Source organism: Homalodisca vitripennis, chromosome 4 (genome assembly GCF_021130785.1).
Source record: "Homalodisca vitripennis isolate AUS2020 chromosome 4, UT_GWSS_2.1, whole genome shotgun sequence".
Taxonomy (NCBI): domain Eukaryota; kingdom Metazoa; phylum Arthropoda; class Insecta; order Hemiptera; family Cicadellidae; genus Homalodisca; species Homalodisca vitripennis.
In genome coordinates, this window is record NC_060210.1 from 162,841,853 (window position 1) to 162,862,405 (window position 20,553).

General features: G+C 31.1%; 1 protein-coding gene across 2 annotated transcripts in view; it reads left to right on the forward strand.

Annotated features, from left to right (window-relative positions):
* Positions 1-20,131, forward strand: part of LOC124360497 (histone-lysine N-methyltransferase EHMT2) — a 60,759-nt gene extending 40,628 nt beyond the window's left edge. For both annotated transcript variants that reach the window (XM_046814176.1, XM_046814177.1), the window contains exons 11-18: positions 1,652-1,810; positions 2,585-2,794; positions 8,563-8,707; positions 8,902-9,013; positions 11,696-11,870; positions 11,992-12,070; positions 13,451-13,626; positions 16,525-20,131. In XM_046814176.1, the coding sequence (XP_046670132.1) occupies positions 1,652-1,810; positions 2,585-2,794; positions 8,563-8,707; positions 8,902-9,013; positions 11,696-11,870; positions 11,992-12,070; positions 13,451-13,626; positions 16,525-16,678 (1,210 nt within the window). In that variant the 3' untranslated portion in view covers positions 16,679-20,131. The remainder of the gene's footprint in view (positions 1-1,651; positions 1,811-2,584; positions 2,795-8,562; positions 8,708-8,901; positions 9,014-11,695; positions 11,871-11,991; positions 12,071-13,450; positions 13,627-16,524) is intronic.
* Positions 20,132-20,553: the final 422 nt, after the last annotated feature.

A 20,553-nucleotide genomic window follows, 5' to 3' on the forward strand; every position in this document is an offset into this window, starting at 1 on the left:
ACGTTTACCTACGATAGATTCTGTGTTTAAACATTACCTAAACAAATAAAGTTATTTTTACTGGTGGTGATCCAGCTACACTGAAGTTTTTAAATCATTAAAGTTTCTTTGCTCTTATGAGTGTAAACAAAATCTTATGTAACAATATTATTAGGTTTTTGAAACTTTACCATTATGTTCAAAGATAATAGTGATAAAAATGCAAAAAATCATTTGAAGATTTATACATTAGAGAAATTACAATTTTCCAACAGAAAAAAAGTTCATAAAGGTTTTCCTATTTGAAGCTCCCATAATTTAATTTCTAAAGAATTACAGCAAACAAATTTATGAAACCCTAGCTGCAGTGGTCTTAAAGCATTGCAAAAATCATTGGGTCAAAGTTCAGCTCCATAACCATTGGAAAGGAGAGAATCACCAAATTAACTCATAATAACAATATTTGGAGGTATCAATTTGGTCTAAAACAAATATCAGATAGTAGATTTAGTAATATTTCAAGGCTAATAATTGTAAATTATAATGAGCATAAGTTTCATTAATATCTGTGAAACAGTTTATATATCTGCATGAAATGTTCTTTCTTAGAAAAATCATGTATTAAAAAATTAAGTAAAAATTAAGTAAAACTTTTAAAAACCAAAAATTTAATGTATATATGACCCTTAAATACAATACCAGAAAAAAGAGATGCTAAAATAAAACTAGGAGTTTTTATAATTGGTTGATGTTTATGCAGGACTTGGACTTATTGACTGGTTGACACTCTTTAATTGGTTTTGTTATTGATTATGTAACATTAACCCTTCCCACGCTGTAGAGAGATATATCAGAATGGCAAACTTTAATGAAAACACCAAACACGATTATATCCTATATTACACATTGTGTCTCTTGGAGACATTGTGGTTCACAAAATGCCTTTGAAAGGTAGGGGAACACCCTTTGTCTAGCTCCATCATGTCTTCCACCTGCTCATCTGATCTGTGTCTTCTACAGAGCAATAACCAAATATATCCTGTCTGCCCAGAAGATAAGATAAGATGATAGAACTTATTTAAGAAACCTTAAGATCAGATAAGATAAGAAAATGCTCTAATTAGCAGTTTATATAATTTTTCAGTTTTATAGATTGTGCCATGAATTTGAATTTAGATCAAATTAACAGTGTGGTAAATAGTTATATTTAAATTTTTATCAAAACATATTCTAATTTTAACTAAAATGCCCAGTTTTATATTATTACAACATAGCATATTTATAATAAAAATTAACTTTGAAATTTAAGAAAAATATATTTTATAGATGTCAGCGTTACAGTGAAATCAATGGCTTGCTTGAAATTAGTGGCTTGCAAAGGGTTAAGAAACAGCCATTAGCCACTATTACTTCCCACATTACTGACAAACTCCTTGCAATGTAAAATGATTATCCTTTGTAAAGTTCAGTTATAAAAATATGTACAGAATTTTGATGAACTAATAGTTTTAATTTTGTTTTACCAGTATATTCTTTCTCAAATTGTTATACATTTTGTGTGAAAACCACATAATATAAAATAATGAAGGTTATTATTTATACATTCTTATTTGATTTATACTACATTCTGTGTAAAAACCATGTAGTATAAAAACTGTTATTTGTGTTGCAGATTTCTGCTCCAGAAGCGAGCTGACCCTCTAGTCAGAGATGCAGAACAGAACATCGCACTTCACTGGGCAGCTCTCTCAGGATGCATTGATATTTCGGAGGCTCTACTTAACTATGGATCAGATGTCAACTCGACTAATGCTCATGCTGACACTCCATTGTTAGTATCATAATATTATCTCTCCCTCAGTAATGGATTGTTTACAAAATATTTGATCTTAAATATTTAATTTTTTAACCACCATTCTGTATATATTGAGTTTTCAAATATACCTGTTTGTTTTGATTACATCCATTACAGACTTTAAAAGGCTAATGGAGAGAAACCAAGAAACACTGTGATCACAATCGATCGTAGAAATCAATGATGAGCCGCCAAAACATTTTGTAAAATCTGTGAGAACTAATTATCTACTTAAATTAATAGTCATTTTCTTTCTCTTCCCTCCATTGACCCAATAATTCAGAAATGAATAGAACTTGCCTATTAGTGAGTGAATTATAAATTATGAGGATTAGATTAAAATAAGGTTGCAATACTCAATAGTCACATTTTGTGAGTGTAAATATTAGAGGTAGTATTTTGTAGATGAGCACCTAATTGCTACACATTGGTACTGTCATTTAATGTACGTCACTAGATCAGTTAAAAGTTTTGCAAATGACAACAGTCTCAGAAGAACTGTATTGATTTTAAGGTAAAAAAGACAAATGGTCGTCTGTCTTGTCTTTAACTACCAGTATGTGCAATAACTCTTAACAAAAAAGTGTTAAAGACTTAAACTTGGTACATAAGTTTCTCTTGGTCCATGGAAGAACTGCCATCAGTAACAATATAGACACATTAAGCTGTTTTCTTGTTAGTAATTTAATGATTTTACAAAAGAATATTAAAACAAATAAGATGTGCTTAGTGTGGCATTGGAAATTTCAGGCACATAGCAGCCAGACAGAACGCGTACGAGTGTGTGATATTACTGTTGGCTAGAGGAGCTCGAGTGGACATGCACAACCGTGCAGGTTTTATGCCTCTAGACTGTGTCACTGGGGCACCCAATGACACATACACTGCCATCAAATTGAATGTTGAGCTACGAAACCTAACCCTTAATGTCCAGAAGCGAACTCACAAGATACTAACCAAGTAAGTCATGAGAATTTACTAAACGATTGTAAGTTGTAAGTTCCATTAACCCTACAACTGATCAGCTTTTTTTATCTTAACCACTAAGCCCTAATTTTCATATTTACAAGAAATTTTGTAAAAAATAGTAAAATATAAATTGGAGCGTGCGCCAGCGCGCACACACACAAACACTTTAATAAAATAAACATTACATATCATTTTTTCAGTAAGGTACAATAAATTTTAATATGTGTAAATTAAAAAAAAATTGTCATAAGTGTAGTTTAAGTAAAATTAAAAAAATTGAATTAATAAAAATTCTTTAACTTTAAAACACATATTAAGTTTTAATCTTTAAACACAATGCCAGTTCCAAAAACACTCACAATACTTCATATTTTATGTTGATTCAGAATATACACATTTATAGTGTAGAAAAACATATAATAAACAAAATAATGTGTTATATAATGTTTTTAGGTTGGTGGTTGTAGGTTTATTACACTTTCTTAGACATTTATGTGGTAAAAAATAAAAAAATTCAAGCTTTTGTATCGTTTGTTGTATTGTTTGATAAGCTGTTGTTAAATAATATGATCGTTTGTTTCTGTCAAAGACAACAATATTGTTCTAATATATGTTGTGTTATTGAATAGACCATGGCATGACATTTACTTTTTAAGTAGGTCATAAAAAATACCAAGATTCAGGGATAAAAGTTTGATACCCATTGATTTTAATGTGTTTGAGGAAAAAATTGTATATATACGAGTAATTGCTCTAACTTGCGATCAGTAATTAATTAGTATTAGCACATTATAAGCACTATTAAATTTTTTGTTGAAGTAGGAAATCCACTTTTGAACATTAGCAACTTTATTTCCATCTTTATGTTCAAAAACATTCTGTAACAGATTACACATAAAAAAATCAAACTATGTAGTTTTCTTGAAATACAAACTTGATTGATTAGATCATATTTCAGTGTTAGCAAGCTGAAAAGTGAATCAATGTTAGTTGATATCTGGTGACATCTAGGTCAGTATTTTGTTATTGCTTGCATGGAGTTTGATGGAAATACAAACTTGATTGATTAGATCATATTTCAGTGTTAGCAAGCTGAAAAGTGAATCCGTTTCTTACTCTGTATTTTAATGTTAGTTGATATCTGGTGACATCTAGGTCAGTATTTTGTTATTGCTTGCATGGAGTTTGATGGAAATACAAACTTGATTGATTAGGTCATATTTCAGTGTTAGCAAGCTGAAAAGTGAATCAATGTTAGTTGATATCTGGTGACATCTAGGTCAGTATTTTGTTATTGCTTGCATGGAGTTTGATGGAAATACAAACTTGATTGATTAGATCATATTTCAGTGTTAGCAAGCTGAAAAGTGAATCAATGTTAGTTGATATCTGGTGACATCTAGGTCAGTATTTTGTTATTGCTTGCATGGAGTTTGATGGAAATACAAACTTGATTGATTAGATCATATTTCAGTGTTAGCAAGCTGAAAAGTGAATCAATGTTAGTTGATATCTGGTGACATCTAGGTCAGTATTTTGTTATTGCTTGCATGGAGTTTGATGGAAATACAAACTTGATTGATTAGATCATATTTCAGTGTTAGCAAGCTGAAAAGTGAATCAATGTTAGTTGATATCTGGTGACATCTAGGTCAGTATTTTGTTATTGCTTGCATGGAGTTTGATGGAAATACAAACTTGATTGATTAGATCATATTTCAGTGTTAGCAAGCTGAAAAGTGAATCAATGTTAGTTGATATCTGGTGACATCTAGGTCAGTATTTTGTTATTGCTTGCATGGAGTTTGATGGAAAGATCTATGGTGGAAGGTAAATAGTTGGTGGTTCTGTTGATCGTCATGCACACCTAATCCAAATAATTTTTCATTAAATCACGTGTTTACTACAAGCGAAATATGTGTTCTTTGAGCATTCGAAAATTATAAATGATGAGATTCAGTTTGTAATACAAAATTATTTAATACTATATTTGAAATACCACGCTATATGTAAGGCGGTCAAGTTACTTCTGATGAATAATACTGCAATAATGAATGATAAAATCTTGATTAATTAACCCATTGGGAAACTTACCCGAGTGTTACTTGTTGCCGGCGAGCAGAATTGAATTATCTTCCCCAAGCTGCACTCATGCTCTTTCTAGATACTAACGATCTCATAATTATTTGTTTATCCGCTATATCGCAGTTGTCTGCTCTCCTGCATCTTTATGAGTAATCGTTTCATATTGTTTTGTTATCTTGGCACACTGCAGCCACAACTAATAGCTTGTTTTGGTATAGTTTACATTGTGCCATGTGCTCAATTTTGGTCACTTAAATGTTCTGCATAGAGTAGACAGTAACTTGGACAGTGATATTGAAATATCGAAGATATTTAAAGACTCTACACAAAATTTTTCAAAATGAATGGTTATTGTATGTAATGTACATAGTTTTTTTTTAATAATAACAATTGAATGTAACCAACAATTTTATCTCAACTCCCAGAAAACTAACTTCGCTTCTCATAAAATGCTTTTATACGTGAATTTTGAGTGTTTTGTTATTATGTTTTATAATTAAGTGATGCAATAAAATTGGTTTTAAATGTATTTTTGTAATATGAATAAAAAGTAATACAATATTGAGAGTTGCTTTCAATTTGTTGTTTTTCCTTACTAAAACAATGTGTAAATAAATAATTAAAAATTTAAATAAAAATATTTAGAGAAAGCAATGAACATTACTGTAGAGCAACAAATGGACTAAAATATCCTGGAAATGTTACTAATTTATCTGTAACCAAACGCATTCTATTAATATTTTGAACACATGCATTTTTGCCTAAATCAGTTCAAACATTCAATCCTAGAGAGGCTGGATTAATTGTTTCCCCAATGGGCCAATCCTTCAGTGTTTTCTTAAGAGATAAAAAGACACATCCTGTTATAACCTACTAAATAAAACACAGATTGCAGACTTAGTTTTTTAAGTTAAGCAATTTTTAACTCTCTCAGTTCTTCCTGCTGATTTATCTCTACAAATTCCATAAAAGCCTGTATGAAAGTGGGTACTTTGTTGGAAGAACTTATACAGGGTCTGTATAATAAGTAACCGGACTGAGCCTGCCCCGCTCCGTCAAAGCGTCTGCTAACCGGTATCTGGTGCTGTAGTGGTGGTGGGGGGTCTAGTGAAAGGGAGAGCGGAGTGCATGTTCAGTTACCCCGTCGGAGTGAAAATGGAGAGTACGATCGAGCAACGTTTTAGCATTAAATTTTGTGTCAAACTCAAGAAAAACGGCCACGGAAACTCTTCAAATGATTCAAGAGGCTTACGGTGAGGATGCTCTGTCCAGAACTCAGGTGTTTCAGTGGCAAAAAAATTTCCGGAGGGCCGCGATGACGTCCATGACAAACAGCGCGTCGGTCCTCCATCAACGAGTCACACGGACACAAATGTGTAAAAAGTGCGTGATGTGTTGAACAGTGATCATCGTCTGAGCATTCGGGCTATCGCAGATGAGGTCGGAATTGATAAGATGACCGTTCAAAACATTATTAAGAACGATCTGGGTATGAGGAAGATCTGCGCGAAGCTGGTACCCAATCACCTGACTGATGAGCAAAAGAAGCGTCGTGTTGCTGTCGCTTCGGAAATCCTTGATCGACTGCAAACCGAACCAGTGTTTTTCAACCACGTTATTACAGGAGACGAGACGTGGGTTTTTGAATACGATCCTGAGACGAAGCGGCAGAGTTTGGAGTGGCACACACCGGCGTCACCACGACCAAAAAAAGCGCGCATGAGCAAATCGAAGGTGAAGTCGATGCTTTATTGCTTTCTTTGACGTGAAAGGCATTGTTCACAAAGTGTTTGTGCCACCCGGTCAAACTGTAAACGGCCAGTACTACAGAGAGGTGCTCCGTTGACTAACCGCCCGGGTTCACCGAGTCCGTCCGGAGATTGCCGATTCGTGGATTCTCCATCACGACAATGCACCTGCTTGCTCGTCACCGAACAGTTGGCAAAACAGTCGAGGGCAACGTTTGCCACAGCCTCCTTACAGCCCGGATATGGCACCACCAGACTTCTTTCTGTTCCCCAAGATCAAGAGACACCTTAAGGGGACGCGGTTCGGTGACTCTGGAAAACGTTTCAACGTGCTACGATGAGAGCTCTAGACAAACATCGAGGTTGCCGACTTCCAGGGAGCGTTCAGGGATTGGAAAATACGGTATCAGCGGTGTTATCGACTCCAATGGGGACTACTTTGAAGATTTCTAAAGAAAAATTGTACATATTTTGCCAATAAAAAAATTTCCTGAAGTCAGTCGGTTACTTATTATTCAGAACCCCTGTATATTGTAACAGGTCAAATTACGACATTTAAATATTCGCGGGAAATTAGCAGACCGTGACGCAAGTAAATCACATGTTATTGGAATTGAGATTTATTTAATTAATAATGGGGAAATATGTTAAACTTTATACAGGAACAAATTAAAAAAATTAAACTGAGCTAAACATAACCAAAATTTGTTTTTACTAAAGGGTACCAAATAAAATTACGCAAAAAAGCCAATTGTGGTATAAAATGACTTGCATATTGATGACATCAGAAAGCACATGTCGCAAAAGTTTAAATAAAAAGCGATAGAAAAAAATAGTTAAAGAAAATAGAAAGACTTCAATTGATCAATTATAGTGAACAAGATAAAATTTGATAATTATGAGAAAAGAATTAAATTATATTCAATCGTGAAGACGCTGATTTGAACGGGAGAAGGGGTTTGAGCATTGTTTGAGACAGTACGCAAGGTATTGGCCCGAGAATCTTTCTTCTGTTTCGAGAGCTGAAGCAGGGAGGACGTGTACTCGTGTAGATCCACCTGACAGTGATGCAATACGGAATTGTGCAATAGTGTATTAAAAGTTATAACAGGCGATGGGATATTGTTTTTAGTGAATAAATTAACAACAAAGCAAAGTGAGTACAATTAGTTGTTTGTATCACATCAAAATAAATTAACGTATCAAAGTGATTTGCTTTGTTTTAAATATGATTGACTATCCCATCTGCGAAGAAGTGTGGTAAGTAAAGAAAATAAGCGTTAGCTCAGAGAATATTACATTTCAAAATTTATTAAAATCAAAGTGATTGATGAGAACCAGTGAACATTTGTGAACTTTATCCTGATATAAATAACCATATTTATCAGAGCCTTTAATACAGTGATATTTAATTTGCACTATCATTTAACCTATTTAAAACCTGAGATGAATACAGGCGTAGGCCTAGTGACATATAACGTGTACTTTCACTAACACTCAGTATACTTTCCAACAACACTACATACAATTTCCACAGCATAGGACACATCGACGTGGGAATTGGAAGTTTGAACATTATTTAAACACCGATTCGGAGCAAAATGACACAGCTAACATGGGACTACAACACTTTAAAACTGATCATATTCAATATTGGAAGGTCCTTTTAATGATGTCAACAGTGATGGTCTTAATACTACTGAGGTTTTAGCGGATAAGAATATGTTGATGGAGATAGTGTAATCAGGTTCTGAGCTTGCTCCATTGTTGTTAAGAAGGGTTGACAAAAACATAATGTCCAACCTGATTACAAACTAGCACTAATTTAAACTCTCACCTAAACATATATATGTATAATTTTGGAATACTTTACAGAATCATTTATACTATTGTGGTTTGAACCAATAATCCTAATTTATTTTTCAGTGACATAACCAGGGGTTATGAAGCCAATCCTGTGCAATGTATAAACTCAGTAGATGATGAAACTGAGCCCCAAGACTTCGTATATGTCACCGAAAACTGCTTTACTTCCAATATTAATATTGACAGAACCATTACTTCTCTCCAGGTATTGTATTTCATGTTTTTTATAATTGTAAAAATCATTGCTACTTTTCTATTATGAGAAATAATTCCCGTTATATAAACAAATTTTAAAATATTTAGCTTAAAACTCATTAATCAGGTCTTAAGTGAGTTAGATTCCTAGTTGACAATCGATACATAACAATCAAGATTTAATGAGAGATTTTACCATTACAGTCGTGCAAGTGCCGTGACATGTGCGTGAGTGGAGGCTGCATGTGTGGCAAGATCAGTATTCGTTGTTGGTACGACGATGAAGGAAAGCTCTTACCAGAATTTAATTTTGCAGGTAAGAGGTATGACTAGTTTTAATGTCTCATTTAGGAAGTTTTGATTATACCCCTTTGTAAGAGTAAACCATCAAATTTTTATATCTAAATTTATAACTTTTTTATGATTCAAATATGTGAGAATTATTGCTTTTCCAAGTCCATTACAAATTTGAGATAAAACTGTATATTTCACTTGTTTATTGTGGAAAACATTCTTACTTCTGGAAGACTGGCATTGTTTTTAGTTTATTTTGTATTTCGCCAAAGGAGATATAGTATAATACAAAGTAAAATTTTTATTTTGAAGTATATTTTGAATATTTTTTATTAAAGAATTAATCCTCTTATTAGTAACAAACCTAAATAACAAAACAGGTTTGACATATTTTAAACTGAAGTAAGGATAGACAGTTGTTTATTTTATTTTGTCCATGTTTCTGTATACCAAAGTAAGGGTTTTACAACACTTTTAGACAATATTATTCATTAGAAATGGTTTGTTTTGGTATTAACTTGAAAAATCAATTTAATGAATTTCTTGTCCTTGATTAACAATCAGAAGAAACCAAAATAAATTATTACTTGGTGTAACATTTTACTTAGGTCACAACTGGTAAAGAGAATCCATAGTTTTTCAAACTTTTAATTTAAAGTATACATATATTAAATAAAAAAAAAATGGAATAAAAACAAAGTTTCATTGATACTTTCACAATTTTTTTATGTATTAGCAATGTTTTAATTAATTTCATTTTTCAAGAATCTATAATTATTAATCTTGTTCTATAATTATAACTAGAAATAATATATGAAACAATCTAAAAGTAAAAAATAATAACATAACAAACAAATAATGTAGTATAACTAGCTACATAGGAAGCCAAACATTGATAAGAGCAAACAGCTATTAAGACTAACGGGTGTTTCCTGATCAACCAGGAAATAAACTCAAATCTACTTCTAATGTGTATTTAGCAATACATATTTTGACAGCAGTAAAGTAAAATATAATGGTCAGTTTGTTGTTTTTCCTAATATTACTGCTTAATGAAGGAAGGAAAATTTCCCCTTTTATGAACATTACTTGAAAATGGTTAAAAGTTTATGAATCACATTTAGAAGTTATGAAAAACAATTTTTTGAAAACTGTTGATACTTAATCCTTCCCACACGGCAAACGGATATATCCGTTACGCCTAATTTTGACCGAAACGCGGTAAACGGATATATCCTTCAAAGTCTATTTTGTGCTATTTAATAAATTGTAGTTGCTGTGGAATCCGCTAGAGTTCAAGGGAGTGTTGAATACTTGTTCCGAAAAGCAGATGTTTGAACCTCATTGGCGCGTCGCAGTGGTGGGAGGGCGTGGCTTTGTCCCTCGTGGCGTGATTTAGCCTCAGTCTGCGGCGAACCATTACGCGGTAAACGGATATATCCTGGCACGGCATATTTTAGTGTTTAACGGTGTTTTGCCATATTTCCTGATTTACTGTTCGTGTTCCTGTTGTATTTAGCATTAGTGTCTTGTAAAAAATATTAATTTTACCTTATTGAAAATATTTTTAGAAATTCAAGTAAAAAGGTTTTTTTTTTAATTTTTAGTAAAATTTGAAAATTTGTTAAAAAATAAAGGGGTTTGATTATTTTGTGATACTGTATTATTTTTTTATTCCTAATAACCACCACTAACTAAAAAAAATTAGAGTTGGTAAAATGTAAAAAAAATTTAAAGTTAATTACGCGTTATGAGTCAAAATTGATAGATAAATTCTGCGTGGGAAGGGTTAAGTCTTTAACATAAATTTGTATAAAATTTCATTTTAATGTTAGGAAAATTTTTAGTGTATATTAATTTAGTGTAGTAATAACGTGAGAAGTCAGTTATAACAGGAGATAGCAGTTACTTTAATAAGATTAGAGCTTGGGATTAATATTGTTTTGCTAATTAACCCTTAAAGCGCGGCATACAGGTATATCTGTATTATTAGAATTGTGCAAAACGAGGTTTACAGGATAACTCTATTGTCCTATTTTAGTTTATTGTGCAAATTATAATTTACAAAAATGTTGTGAATATGTAGGAATGCATAAATGTATTGATTTATAATGTCTGGAAGTAAATTACATTGTATATCCTGTGAAAATTCAATAAAAACATGTGCTATTTTTTATGGTCGTTTTGTTTTACGTTATAAGACAACATGCAGATATATAATGACCAAGGCACATCCACGTATATGGTGTATCAATGTGTAAAACCAGTTAACCTTTATTGTTAAAAATTTTTTTTTATATTTCTTCTTTCAATAAATAGAAAATAAATATTGACAAAAAACAGAATTTTTTAAATCACTAAATGCATGCCAATAATTGATCTGATACCTAATTTTCTTCGGCGCTTTAAGGGTTAAGAGCTAAGACAAACATTTATGTATATAACTGAAATGTACTGAAACAGTGGAAGCTAAGATAGGAACTCTATTATAAATTTTATGAGAGATTAATTGATAACCTAAATTTGTGGCAAATCTCGACTTACCTTAAAATATAAATTCTTGCATATTTCTGTTTTTGTAACATAGTATGTGTTTTGATTCGTAGAATTTTAAATTGTCTAAATACTATTAATCGTGTGTTCAAAATTTGAAACAGTTTTCTCTAGTATAAGATGTATTTTAACAGTGTATTGTTGTTTACAGATCCACCAATGTTGTTTGAGTGTAACCAGGCTTGTAGCTGTAACCGTTTGACTTGCAAGAACCGTGTTGTACAGCACGGCATCACAGCTCGATTCCAGCTGTTCCGTACCAAAGGCAATAAGGGTTGGGGTGTTCGTACTCTCAGACTCATACCTAAAGGCACTTACGTGTGCGAGTATGTATTACGCTTGTTTAAAAATAAATTCTTGGATTTGGTAGCAGTTTGAATTGTATGTGATATTTGAGTAAAAAAAATTTTTTTTAAGTTTTATAATCGATTTAATCCCTTTTTACAGATATATTGGAGAGATCATATCGGATTGTGAAGCTGATACTCGTGAGGATGACTCATACTTGTTTGATCTGGACAATCGGGTATGTTGAATTATTAAATAATTTTTGTTGTATCTTTTGAAATAAAGATGTAATTATTATTCTGGATGATAACAATAATTATTTATTGGTATTATTAACATTTTAATGGTCACTAATATTTAAAATTTTACTATCACTAACCATCCATTCAACCCCTTAAACCCTTTGTAATTTTTTATTGTTAACTCCATTCCTATTATAATCTGAGTCAAACTAGGAATACAGTAAGAAAGTGGTTTATTATTACTTAACCCTTTGACGCCAGTGCTATTTGATGTGCGCTGTGCCTGAGTGGCGGTGCGCACGAGACCTGCCTGCCCTCTCTGGGCGGCGGGATTTCACTCAAATCTCATGTCCCACGCATCGTTCTAGTTATTTGCCCCTAACTTTCTTATTTTTTATCCAATTGGTTCAAAGTTACATTTAAAGTAGTCGTGCTCGCTTATGCCTTAACGGATTTTGTTCAAAAAGGTACCGTTGGAATTGTTATAAAAGTAATGCTCGCTTATGCCTTGACAGATTTCGTTGAAAAAGGTACCGTTGGAATTGTTATAATAATCCCTAAATAGTTTGTATCTTGTGCATTTTTATACCTATACTGGTTTGTTTTTTTATTTGACTTTAAATATTTTCAACAGGTGCCACTTTGTTAATAATAAAGTAAATCAAACCACTACTAAAAAAGTTTGTCTTATGTATTACTACATATGTGCAAATATACTAGTTCTAGTAATATTAATTTTTGAAAACAAATACAAAATGGCGGCTAGTAGCTAAACAAGACATTTTTCAACCTATGTTTATATAACATTTTTGTTTGACATGATGAGTACTATCACCCACAGAAGGTTATGTTACCCTTTTGTGTATACCCTTTTGTGTATACCCTTTTTTATATATATTATGTATAAATATATATTTATTTCGGTCTCGATTTTTAAAACCAACTGATGAACTATTTCTATATTTTTCAATTGTGATTGGGTACACATTAGGTTGATTATAATAAATTCTCTTCAATATAAAACAATATTTGAAAAATCGATGCATATACAATAATTACAGTTTAAATTTTATATTAGTGTATGGAGATGTCATAATTAATATAATTGTGAAGCAAGTTGAATTTGAAATTTGAAGTTTTATTTCTTATAAATGCATGATAGTATAACTTGTTATCTTTTATCCTATAACTCAAATTGTCTGTAGCTTCCTTAAGTTGATAATCTTGACTATTTTAAAATATACATCCTGTTTTCTCTTATAATTTATTTCATTCTGTAGATGTACTGTTTTTCTTTTTCTGTTTTTGCCAATGATATTTTCCTCCTTATTCCACAACCAAAAATATTTTTCTTGAGTACCTGTGATTGTTCCCAGGACGGTGAAACTTACTGCATAGATGCCCGACGGTATGGGAACATTGCCCGTTTCATCAACCACAGTTGCATGCCCAACTTATTACCAGTGCGTGTCTTTATCGATCATCAAGACCTCCACTTTCCACGCATTGCGTTCTTTGCTAACCAAGACATACAGGCCAGCGAGGAACTGGGGTAAATTGTCAACAGATAATTCAGTAGTAACTGAATCAAAAGAGTGTATTATCTGCTTGGAGGATATATATATATATATATATATATATATTAAAATTTATTGAAATTAAATAAGGCTATTGGCATTTATACAAATTTAATGTAAATAAAAGTCATTTGACAGGTTTTTGGTCTTCCGATCATATGTTAGTTTGCTTATTTAAAGGCATATATGACAGATACGGCCAAATACAAAATAATTGAATCGTAAAAAGTGAGGGCTCTGTGGTGTAATGGTAGCACATTCACCCGGCAAGTGAGAGATCTGGGTTCGAGTCCCGGCGGAGCAAGTACTTTTTGTGATTCAATGTTTATTGAAATTAAATAAGGCTATTTATACAAATTTAATCTATATCTATATATATATATATATATATATATATATATATATATATATATATATATATATATATATGGTTAATGGCTGTAATGTAGCGTAGTTAAAGTAGGTCATTATTTTCAGTTTGGTAAACGTGTTATATTAGATTATTATTTTATGTTTATAAGTATTCAAAAGCTTGGGGTAGTACAAGTATCCAAAAACTGAACACAATAATATAAGTTCCATTGCATAATTTGTATTCAATGTGAGATGAAATTCAGTGTGTTTAAGGAGCCTCCACACATTTCCAGACCAGACCTCCAATGCAAGTATTATTTGAGCTTTTTATAAATGTTAAAAATGTGTCTGAAGGGAACTAAGTGTGAGGCTATCTCAAATGGAGATGTAGGGGAACAAGACATTTGTATCAATAAGTTGGAGAATAATGTTTTCTGTAGTACTTCAATGGGTTTTTATATTTTACATTTAGGTTAACTAAACAATTTTGTTTTTTTTGGAGTTTCAAGCTCTTTCTTTTAATTTTTAAGATTTAATGTTATTTTTAGATGACAAAAATAAAATACAAAAAATGTATGGTTATATAACATATGAAAATTATTTCTTTTGATTTTATATTTTTAAATTGGTTTAAAAAATGAAAGTAAATTAATTTAATTGTGTACAATTATATTTACCTTTGTGTATTGCAAGTAGTAAATTGTAATACAGATTTTGGAGATAATTGCTGCCAGTAGCAAGGCACTTAAATTGTTGTGATAAGTTTTTCTTCAACATTTACAGAAATAAAAAATAGACTTTTGTTTCTCAATGTAAGGTTTCACCTTCCTAATGTAAACATAGCTCAATAAAACACCATCTGTCTATGAAAAGAACTTTTGTCCTAAACTTTAACCACTTAAATTTAACAGTTTTACTCATAGTCATTGTTGAATTTTTGCATTTATCAGCACTCAACAAGACTACATAAAGATCTTGATCAATGTTTATTTCTTTACAAATCTTGATTGATGACGAATGCTACAGTTTTGAATTACGTCTGTTTAATGATTGGTCTGGAATTGTGTACAGTTGTCTGAAATAATAGAGAACTTTGAACTAAAACTCTTTGATCTGGCAGGTAGCAGTGTATGGGGAGGTTAATGAATACCGAGTTTAAGTATGTCAGTGATGCATAAATAGTAAAAAACCCAGACATTAAATAAATAAAGGAGAGAATACCCTGATTAGTCCTAACTATACCATTAAACACATATAAGTATAACCATTTTTGGTTGTTTATAAACTGCCCACAATAGAGGAGGATTTTATTAATAGAGAACAAATATAGTTCCATTTAACCTTTTGGCTTTTCATGACTATACCTTGAGAATCCCAAGAACAGTGGCTACAACTTTTCCAGTCCACGAAATAGTGCTCAACTTTTTGAGTTCACTTTAACCACTTTTGTTCATGGTTTCAATTGTTTTATGGTGTCTGAAGTGTAGTTATGGGTCTAAGTTTCATCGATGGATGGTTTTGAATTTGCTAAAAAATTTCTTTGGGTTGTGCCTAAACAATGCTAGCTATATTCTGTGTTTAAAAGTTGTTTTTTTTGGATCTGTGTTTGGTTATCAGCAATTGTTGTATCCATTGAACACAAAGCTATGAAATGCATTAATTTAGTTAAGATATTTAAGGAATTAGCTATCTTTAGCACTATTCTGCATTATTTCATCAATATAGGCTATTGTAAAACTTTTTCAATGATATCCTGTGTGGTGAACTTATTTGGGTGACCAAAGTGATTTTCAACTCCTTAGCTTCTGTGACTACTTTTAAACTCATTAATCAGGTTTATATTTTAGACAATAGACAATATTCTTTATTCATAAACGTTGAGTTTAGAATTTTTGTCAATACAATAAAGGACATACAGAACAGAAAATTTAAAATATCATTTCATGATGCAATTGATTTCCAGTTTATAAACTCTTGAATAGTGTAGAAGGGTCGCTGGAGAAACCAACTTTTGAGTGAGTTCTTCAGGTGTTTGACTGGTGTTTTCTTCAGAGAGTCTGGTTCATCACACAGTATTAAAATACTACTGATTGAGTTAATACAGATTATAGTAAGAGTTTGAAGGAGCAATAAGTGGAAAGATGTGCATTACAAGAGTGTCCTAGTTCAGTGGTCCTAGTTTACTGGACCTAACCTTTTTGAAAATTTTGTTTTAATTTTGTATTATGTGATACGTTATGAATCTACAGTTATTTAATCGGTAGGTCTATGATTTTTGGTAGTTATTTTTTACTATATTTAAAAAGTAACCTCAAAAATGGAAAATAACAATGACCAGGTAGCTGACTCACAATATCAGTGACAGTAGGCTGAATACCTCCCATGAATGGCAATAGGCAAGTTAGTGAAAATCCCTGCATTGAAGAGTAAATAGGATAAGAGATGTTGTTAGCCTTTTTAAATCTTTAGGATGCATTATTGTTAAATTGTCATTAATCCTGTTTAATCTTCTGTTTTAGATTTGACTATGGTGAAAAATTTTGGACAATAAAATCTAAATTGTTCAAATGTACATGTGGTGCAGAACAGTGCAAATACTCAGAGACTACTATTGAGAAAACTTTGGCTGCTTACAACAAAAAACTGGAGCAAGAAGAGAATCATGAATTATAAGTGTTAATACCAGGTAGTAAATACGAAGGTTGTCCAGAAAGTAGCTCATATTTTGATGAAACAGAAATAAAAAGTACACAAATACTGTAGATGCAAAAAATTTGAAGGACACACTCTTGAAATGTTTTTATTACTATTACCATTCAAATTGAGTCACTTTATTATAACTGTGTATTAGTTTATCAAATATGTTTTTGTAGTAATTTGCTTCCTGAGAAGTTCATTACTAGCTGACAGGATGTTTGTAAAAATTGTCTAAGTTACTTGTATATATGTGTCTTTGTTCATGAACTAACTACCTTTTTGTCTTACAATTGACATTTCCAGTGGTGGTAAGAGAGGCATCCTCATTAGTTGTATAATACACCATTTAGCATTGAAGCCATAGATTGCTTTTGTTGATTTCTTTCAAGTTTGTTAGAAATCACCTGGCACAAAACTTATGATAGTACATCTTCCATATAATGGTTTCATGCAAGAGAGTTTGGTGAAAGTTGTGGAAAATGATGTGCTTTGCAATTGTGAAGTATTGAATTTTGAAAATCTAATATTTGTATTATTCTATCTACAAACCCTTCACTAAGTTGCTGTAAGTTCCAATTGTTTTGCATTTATACTGGAGTTTTTGTGTTTAGTATACTGGAGTTATAATCCATCACTAAACACAAATCAATATTGTGAAGCAATAGAAAACAAAAAGTGATTTCTATTATAACACATATTTTATAAATAACAGTGCTTAGATTTTGATATTTTAAAGGTCAGATATAAGTATATAACAGTACATAAAGTATTTTTCGTAAACATATATATTTATCCATATTCGTTTTGCGCATTTTGAAAAGTTTGTGCCGACAAAATTCTGTTAGGATTACTTCTACTCATCCCAGAGGTTGTGCACTCAGTAGTTATGGCAATTGTGCATGTAATGGAATTATCCACACGGTATTATACCCCTGATATGTTTGAAGCAGCTTAGTCTGCACACTTCCACTGCAATACACATCCTGAGTACACTCAGGAACATTCTGATTCCAAGCCATTGGCTGATATTCAATGTAAGAGTTTCTTTTTGGACATCATTCGTAGACTAATGTTAGCTGATTGTAGCGGTTCATTCCTTTTTCATCATTTTTAAAACAACAGAATGTTCTATAAATGGCATATTCTTACAACTAGAGATATGTTAATTTTTTTTACTAATATTTGAATTATTATTTCAAATAACATAGTGGTCTCCTTTGTTTGAGGTAAAATATTCAGTTTAAAATTAGTTACAATCTTCGTAACTACAATTAGAATAAAATCGCTAATTAAATTATAAAGTACAATCTTATTTATTTGGATTGATTAGAATTGGAATTGATCAGGGTAAACAAATATCAGGATAAACCAGAAATACAGTAAAAACACAATAGATTTAAGATAATGGGAATTTATTTGTTACAATTATAACAGTAAAAGAGAACAATTTATCATTGTATTAATATTAATTATTGAGAAAACTAATAAAATAACAAATAAAAACCTAACTAATTATTTTCTAAAATCGTAGTCAATCTTATTTGTGAAACTTTGGTACACTGCTTATGAAAGTACAATCGTCTATACATTTCATGGCCCCAATATCCGCAAGGACTTCACTCAGAATAAACCATTACCCAGGCTAGCTGTGCCATGGCATCAGAGTGAGTATTGACAAACTTCGGGTTCTTCATTAACAGTATTGTTTTTCCTGTCCTCTTTTACAGTTGAAGAACAAGGTGCGGATACAATTTTATCACATCGATGCTACTGCTAGTCTGAAGCTAATCATTTACATCTTTCAAATTTAAATTTCTACAACATTGCTTATTTCTTATTATTCTGAATGTCAAATATGTGTTAACATAAAACCAAATTATGCCATAAATTGAACAAAAACCAGTTTAATCCTAAAAATATTGAACTTCCATTCTTTAAAACCGGTCCGGATAACCTGATGATCAGGATAAAAGAAATCTGAATAAACAAGGTTGTACTTTATTTTGTTTTTACTGAAATGCATGGTTTCCCTTTTTATCGTTTATAATTTTGAAGTTGTCTTGTGAATGAATAATAAGAACATAAAATAAATAACTAATTCAGAACATTTCATGTTTGCTTTCCTTTATGCAAGCTTACAAGAAAAGTTAGTTACTGATAATCTGTATGAAATATGAACATAGCTAGGACAGCTTATCACATGGGTGATAAATTTAATTGAAGCCATGTTTAAATGAGTTATATAGACTTGTAGTTTTTAAGTGTAACTAAAGCATACAGTAATAACTCTAGCAATGCAGAATATATTTAGTTATATTAATGTACTGGTTGTAATTACTTGTTATTTTGCTAAAGCTTAATGGTGTATTAAATTCTTTGTGAACAGAAATAGTAGATAGTCATAGTGAACAAATCTGATGGTGTAAATTCAGTGTAGCCTAATGGACGAGAAGTTTCATACTTGACCATAAATATTATTAATTATTGTTTAGTTAAATGTTAATTTTGTGATTTAGCTATTCATATTTAAGTTCAAATTTTGCTACATAAACTGTTTTGGATACACTCCAATTGACTTAAATATCTAAATCAATTGACACATATTAAGGTGAGGTTATATCCATCTGTCTTCTTTCTACAGCTTTCTACAGACCTTTTAAACATTAATATTGATGTATGACATACATTTTTCTTGAGTAATATGTTTCAACAATTATTATTTTCTAAAATATACTTCCTATTTGTAGACTATGTATAATTTTGTGTTTATGCAACTTTACTGCTTACCGTCTTTAGTTGAGCAAACTCCTCAAGTTTGACATAGAACCGATAACTTTACAATTAAATAGTAAAATATTTCATATACTAAAATACATTGTTATTTGAGAAAGTTCCATACTCTGTCATATTTATTTCCAGTTGAAACTGTGCAAAGAACTATAGATTCAATATAGCACACTGAATGATTATTTAAAAAAATGTTACTGTATGTTTTTAAAATACCCAAAGTGTTCATTAAATATTAAGTTAGCATTTTATTTATTTAGCTTCTAATAATATGTATTATAATATAATATGTATTATAAGTAAGTTCAAGATTGTTTCATCCTCAGTAAGAATTTATGATAACCTGTAAATTATTTTATGTGAATATTATAAGCATTTATGTATAATTGTCATATGAAGTACAATTGAGTGGTTTAAATGTACAGAAACACAATTCAGTAACATGTTGTATTTCAGTAAGATTACAACACTCAGTGTTGTGAGCTTAGTTTGTTTACAGTTCTCTCACAATATTATATTTATTCATCATTGTATTTCATCTCCACATAAGCAATTTAATTACTTGAATAAAGTTTTAGAGAAAATAACTCAGGGCAATGCCAAAAAAGTCATTATTGTAAATACAATATTTTTATTAAGTTACTCCAAAACTTTTATTTCAATCTTTTGGCTGGTGAGTTTTTATTCTGAATAGTCATATCCTAAAAGTGAGGTTTTTGTTTTGTTATATTTGGTTTGCTAAAGTAGACGAGCTATAATTTACAAAGGGTAACATGACTTTTTAAATTAAATATTTATTTATTTTTAAATTTAGAAAAAATTTAAATTAAAAACAGAATAAAAACTCATTATTGGTAAATCAATATTTGTTTATAAATCATGTACCTTAAGAAGAGTTATTGCTGGTGGCACAAGATGCACTCTCGATTATTGTGTGTGGTTACTAGTTAATGGGTTGAGTTTCATAAATTATAACTGACTAGAGATGTGTAATGGTATGAATAGTCATATTGCATACTTCTAATTCTGGTGATTCTAGTGATTGAGATTTTAAAACCTATGGA